Consider the following 6,974-nt stretch of genomic DNA (forward strand, 5'->3'; position numbering starts at 1 on the left):
TGGAATGTGGCTTGCTGGGATAGAGTCCAAAACAGCTAGACAAATTCGCGTAGGAGCATGTGCGTTGTTATGGGCAATTTGAAACTGCAGAAATGATTTGGCTTTTAATAGAACAACAACTATTCATTTTTTACATGTTTTATTCTGGGCTACTGCGCTAATCCGTATGTGGTCCTTACTCACTCTGACGGAGACCAGGAAGCGTTTGGTTACTGGATCTATCCGGTGGGAGATGGTAGCACGGGATATCTTCAACCGGTTTGGATGACGGTCATGTAATAGGATAGGTGATTAGTTTACCTATCTTTCTTATGCCAGCCGGTTGTGGCTTTTGGGCCTTTTTGATTTTGGCTTTGTAGCTCTTTGTGAGCCAGCCTCTTATTTATTTGCAGACTGCAAGACATTGTTCAACTACTTTATTTATTTATAAATGTGGCCATATGCATCGTTCTGATGCAGAGGCCGGCGAGTCTTTCCTTTTCGAAAAAAAACTATCATCATCATCATCATCATTTATTTATTTATTTCGAAAGGAGGCAAAAGACTTGCCTCATTCATTAATTAAGAGGGAAAAAGGAGTTTAATGTTTGTGTTATAACACCCATCATGTTACAACACCACTACAAAAGGCCTACTCTCGCAGCGTGATGGATCCCAATTTGCGTGATGGATCCCTTCTTTGCACCCGCAGTGACCCATGTTTGAGCCTCCATCTTGATGTTAGCTAGTAGAACCGTCGGCGGGGCACTCTTGAGTTGGAAGATGTTAGCTAGTAGAACCATCAGCGGGACACTCTGGAGTTGGAAGATGCAAGCGTTCCTTTCATTCCAGATTGTCCACGAGGCGAGCATGGAGAAGGTAGCCATGTCCTTCCTATTCGGTATGGTAGAGTCAGAGAGCCCGATCCACCTCTCTTTGGTTGATCGTGCCAAGTGCCAAGTAGAAGTGTTGATGCTTTCGAGCCGGAGCCAATCTTTTATCATTTCCTGAAGTCTAGTAGTGTAGGGCATTTAAAGAGGAGGTGGTCGATGGATTCTTGCACGTGCTTGCAAAGAGGACAAAGCCCGCGATTGGGCCATCCCCGGTTGGCCAAATGGTCAGCAGTCGATACCCTATTTTGCATGGCCAAACACGTGAAAAATTTGACCTTGGGCGGGGCCCATGCGTTCCACACCGCAAGCTCCATGGGTGAGCGGATGATGCCAAAATATTGGGCCAAGTAGGCAGACTTGGCAGTGTATATCCCGCTCTCTGTGTGTTTCCACACAATGTCGTCTTCATCGTGCACCTCAAGAGGAAGTCGCGAATGGTGGACCAAAGCTCAATAAATTGTCGAAGATGTTCGAAGGTGAAGTTGGGAATGATCTTAATCTTGCGAACCCAAGCATCATCCTGGAGGGCTTCCCGAAGTTTCCATGTCTTCCGAGAGATCATCATCATCATCACCACTGCCATCACCATCGTCATCCACACCCTTATCATTATAACCTTAATTAGGAACCCTAGTGGGTCTTCTTGTGTGTTATTTGTATCATTCACTCATGTTTGTCATCATCCCACCGTGGCCCACCCAGAAATTTTGGCCAAAAATGAATTAGGGATGTTTGGTTGCAAGGGACTAGACTTTTTTGTGGGCCAGGGAGTAAAGAAAAAAGACCCTTCAATATAGTCTTTTTCTAGTTCACGTAAAAAAAGTTCCTCCTGTTTGATACATAGGGACTAAAAGGGACTTTTTCTAGTGTAGTCCCTATAACCAAACACCTCCTTAATACTCCTATATCATATACTCGGTCAACCAAGACAAGACAAGGTCCAAGAAGATCGTGCGTGCCTCCTCTTTTCTTTTTATACTCGTGGATGCCTCCCTCGTGTATACGATGCCTCACGTAACCACCGATGCGCTAATTTTGGTGCTAATCCTAGTACGCCTAGGATATCGGGAATGAGGGAGTACAATTCTGTTTCCACAGCTAGCCCAGTCTATATATACTTTTTCCTACACGAGGGACGAGTGCCTCAAATCGGGATCCCGAACTCAGGCCCCAGCCTCCAGCGGTCGCCGGCGCCGCCCGCACCGCGCCGGCCCCTCGCGCCTCACCTCCTCCACCTCCGAACCCCCCTGCCTGCCTCCCCTCGCCGGCAGGTTGCCCGTCGCAGCTCGGTCCCGCGCCCGCGCCACCAGAGACAGCACGGCGAGCACCAGAGCAGCCTACAAGGAGTTGGTAAGCCGGCTTCCGCACCTTTATATTATCGACTGCCTGATGCCCTGCTGTATGTTGTTGTGCCCGGCTGCCCCCATTTTTGCCCTAAAATCCCCAATGCCCAAGCCCAAGTGTTACATTACTTGTTTTATTTGTTATTGCGTTGCTGATATTTTGGGAAATCACAACTTATTTCTGTTTTTTTTTTGCTTGTGTTTGTTGTAGTTGTAGAATCACGCAGATTCTAAACTTACGACTGAACTAAAATGTTCTGAACCAATTGGATGTTCATATGTGCGATATTTTTCTTTTTGACAGGTACGCCCACCATTCGGTTTCCTTCTGCTATGCCATGCATCGAGCAGTTTTATCACCTCCACTCTTCTATTTTGTGTCAATTCACTAGTTTCTTATGCTAGTTTGGTGTTACTTATGTTGTACAATTGTCAAAAATGAAGAGACTATTTTGTTTACCTAAGACTGTTGTTTCTTCCCAACTACTATTTGTATTTGCTAACTTTAAACATATTATTTGGTGAGCCATAATATTTATTGTAAAACCTATTTATGTTGTTCTTTTCGGTAAGACTGTGTAGTATATTTGATGCTGATATTTTTTTATATGGCACAGGAACTCCGAAATTTTCTGCTTTGCCATTGCCACCGAAAGCCATGCCGATGTTGCATCGAGTGCGGCCTCGCACGTATGGCGGCGAGGACCGCCTTAGCGTGCTCCATGATGATCTGATCCTCCTCATAGTAAGCAGGCTGGACACCCGAACAGTGCTTTTCATGGCTGTCCTGGCCAGGCGATGGGTTCGCATCCCCCGCGAGCTGTCGGTGCTCGACTTCAGGGTGAGCGACATACTCCCGCCGGAGTACGAACGGACCGTCGCCCTTCACCAGCGCAACTTGCCGCGTGACACCACTTTGGCCGGGACACTTGACGGTCTCAAGGCGCGATACGAGATTGACACAATCAGGTCATTCATTCACCAACGGAATCACGAGCTTGGAAGCAGACAATGGCCATGACCGGCGCGTGAAGACCCTCCGTCTTGAGTTTTTTCATACATACACTAGCATCTGTGTGGACCGCCTGATCAATGTTGCGGTCGGCGCATGGGGGGTGGAAGATCTGGAGGTTGTCGTCAGGCAATCGTCTGGTTATGATCCGACGCGGACATACAGCTTCCCTCACAACTTCCTCAACTTCCGGTCTTGCCTTCGCACCCTGACGCTGGGCAAGTACTGTGCATTGCCACCGCTGCATAGCTACAACACGCTCACCAAGCTCATCATGCGTGACATGTCTGCTTCCACGCCCGTTGCCATGTATGAGATGGTGTTCAACGACTGCACCGGGCTGCAAGTGCTTCACCTCATGTTCTGCTGCTGTGCACATACCACTCTAGTGGTGGATGCGCCGTGTTCACGTATCAGGGAGCTCGTCCTCGAAGAGTGCTCGTTTTTTGTGATCGAGCTGCGCGACCTCCCAATGCTTGTCCGTCTGGCGTGCTGCCTAACCGACACTTCAAAGATTCTATTTGGCTCAGTTCCGAGCCTCATGGACACTAACCTCTCATTCTCTCTAGAGGATGATAGTAAAGTGGCGGCACGGTGGATAGATGAGTTCGACTCATTCCTCGGTATGTCCCCCACCATGACGAACCTTGTCATCCGATTTATTGGGCGGAGAACATGGATTCGGCCCAGTCATCTAGAGAGGAAGTTGCCGCACCTGAAAAAGCTCCTTGTCGCTGACATGCCTTCAAATTGGGATATCTCATGGACACGTGGCCTCCTCATGGCCTCGACATTTCTCGAAGTCCTGCACATCCACGTGCCCCACTCAGAAACGGAGCCAGATTGCCTGCGTGGGATGAATTGGTCGAAATCACGCAATGAGCTTCGGCACCATCACCTCAAGGAGCTGGTCGTGATTGGATTCACGCAGTGTAACATATGGCTTCTGAAGTATGTTGTGAGGGTGTGCACATCGTTGCAACGCATTGTTTTCTGAAGGATGGCCATGTTCTGTACATCGGACTCTGGGATTGGCGAATGGTCGGGCATCAAACATGTCCATGGAGCGATGATGAGAAAATGGTGGTGAGAAGAATGATGAAAAAATTTGGGCTCAGGCCTCTTCCTGAACTGATCTTGGGATGATCTCTTTATTTGCTCTGATGTACACATTGTTATTGAACCTAGAGGGATCTTGTGATCGATGGGAAAATATGTTTGTCCTCAGTTTAGTTTCACTCGATCGATGTCCATTTTCCAGTTCTCAAACTAAATAGTAGTATAGTTTGTGGGAGTAGCACCAAGAGTATGCCAACATCCTTGGACGCCTGCAATCTCAAGCTTAAATGGTACGTGCAGGGCCAAGTAACTCCACAGCCACGTACTACAAACATGCCTCATCACAGGCACTCAGGGACTGCAGGCACCAGTTCATATCATCCTGGTGCTGTGTATGCTTAATCTGATGGCAACATTCATGATCATCAACCGGCAGTGGTGGAGCCAACATGTGAACAATGGGTGTACATAGACCAGTAAAATACTTTTACTCAAGTTTATTTATGTATAGTGTTATATACATGAATTATACCTAAGTATACAAGCATTTTGCCAAAATAGTGGGTATACATTTGTACACCCAAGTCCTCAACTAGCTCCGCCCATGTCAACCGGTCCATTTTATACCTGTCCAAGCTGAACAAGACTCTGAGATCAGTATGTTCGCAGCACTAGGATGTAGCTTGTCGGCATTTTTGATCTGTCGTCGTATCTTAGTGCAGCATGCAATTTCACGCAATAACTTTGTCTCTAACTTGTCATTTGAGAACCACCAATCACATGTACCATCTCAAGTTTACTTTGCTGTTTTACAATATTCGTCAACTGAGATGTATGCTTTCACTAGTAGAAAACAGGGCTATCGTTCGGGCCTGGCCAGCCCATTAGTCCCGGTTCCTCACGAACCAGGACCCATGGGGGGTATTAGTCCCGGTTCATAAGCCCAGGGGGCCGGCCGGGGCCTCGAGGGCATTGGTCTCGGTTCGTCTGGATCCATTTGTCCCGGTTTTAGGAACGAACCGGCACCAATGGGCCGCGCTCCTGGCCCACAGCCATTGGTACCGGTTCATGCCTTGAACCGGTATAGAAGGGGTGGCTTTAGTTTCGGTTCGTGCCACAAACCAGGACAAATAATTTTTCTATATATACCCATCGCGGCGGCAGAGCACTCTATAGTGCTCTGTTTTTTCAAGCTGACGAGGGGAGGGCATTTGGGTGCTCTCGTTCACCCCCTATGCACATGAGGTGTTCGATGAAATGCCCGAGCCACACTAGTTAATCGTTCTCCTCTCGAAACTCGACCTCCGAGCTCCATTTTCCCCGAGATTTGTCTAGATTTAGCGGTCCGTCACGTCCCGTCCCCGTCTTCACCGTCGTCGATCGCCCGTGCCGATCTCGTCGCCGGCACCACTGTGGTGAGCCTCTTATTCTTATCTTCTTTCTGAAAGAAAAAAAATTCTTACTTCAGATAGATACTTGTCTAATTTTCTTACTTTTATTATTCCTTGTTATTATATAGTGCGATGGTTTTGGTATCCGTCCCCGTCGGCCCTCGTCCTGTCTATGATTCAGATGTGATATATATTGTATTTTCATAACTATTTGGTTCATTTATTGTTTATGACAATTATGCCAACCAATGTGACATGTATTTTATTTATCTAGGAGGTTGTTGAACCAGAAATTCCAACCTACCTATTGTCGAGAGGTTAAATTTAGTTGAAGAAGAAAAAATTATTTGAAGGAAATAATAAGAAAAATTGAGGAGGAGAAGATGATATTGGAGTTGCATGTTGCGGATGTTGTCGATGATCACAATATCAAGATGGATGCAATGCGGTTGAAGATTAAAAATATTAGAAAATATGACATTCATACCGAGGCTTGCTATCATTATGCAGTTGGATCAATTGTTACCTTGGTTGCGATTATGATCGCATTTGTTGTTGCATTGAAATGTTTTACATAATTTTAATGTATGGTTTAATTAGATGCTCTGGAGAGCTATATGTTGTTCAATGAGAACTACGTATGTACTTTGGTTTTAATGTGATGTTGAACTTCTATTAATGATGATATGTGGGTGAAATGATGATACCATGCCAACTTGGAACCTTTTCAGAGTTCATTTCAAATGCTTTTCAATTTCATGGTCTTATAGCTCAAAATACTCAGTAAATGCATGAAAAATAACAAACGTAGTCAGAAATGATTGTAAATTGATGATGTGCTTTGAATGATGCATTTTGAACACAGAAAAACTATGGAGTTCAAATAAGTTCAAAAAAATGAAATCCCTTTGTAACTGACGAGTTTCCGTATGAAACCCTGATACTTCGAAAGAGATTGTCCGTTTTGTACATGAAGTGTATCCAGTTTTTGCCGTAACCCTCTCTACTTTCTCGCACATGCTACGTGGGTGAAATGATGATACCATGCCAACTTGGAACCTTGTCAGAGTTCATTTCAAATGCTTTTCAATTTCATGGTCTTATAGCTCAACATAATCAGTAAATGCATGAAAAATAACAAATGATGTCAGAAATGGTTTTAAATTGATGATGTGGCTTTGAATGGTGCATTTTGAATACATAAAAACTATGGAGTTGAAATAAGTTCAAAAAAATAAAATCCCTTTGTAACAGATGAGTTTCCGTATGAAACCCTGATACTTCGAAAGAGATTGTC

The 6,974-nt window shown here is 45.4% G+C and overlaps 1 protein-coding gene across 1 annotated transcript; it reads left to right on the forward strand.

The window, feature by feature from the left end:
- Positions 1–2,034: 2,034 nt before the first annotated feature.
- Positions 2,035–4,714, forward strand: LOC123085887 (uncharacterized). The gene is made up of 2 exons (XM_044507591.1): positions 2,035–2,222; positions 2,833–4,714. Exon 2 carries the CDS (start codon positions 3,502–3,504, stop codon positions 4,222–4,224), a length of 723 nt encoding a protein of 240 aa, XP_044363526.1. The 5' UTR covers positions 2,035–2,222; positions 2,833–3,501; the 3' UTR covers positions 4,225–4,714.
- Positions 4,715–6,974: the final 2,260 nt, after the last annotated feature.

Source organism: Triticum aestivum, chromosome 1B (assembly GCF_018294505.1).
Source record: "Triticum aestivum cultivar Chinese Spring chromosome 1B, IWGSC CS RefSeq v2.1, whole genome shotgun sequence".
Taxonomy (NCBI): Eukaryota; Viridiplantae; Streptophyta; class Magnoliopsida; order Poales; family Poaceae; genus Triticum; species Triticum aestivum.

Excerpts from the sequence above, each read along its gene's own strand:
- LOC123085887 (XM_044507591.1), top strand. The coding sequence starts at position 3,502 with ATGCGTGACATGTCTGCTTCCACGCCCGTTGCCATGTATGAGATGGTG.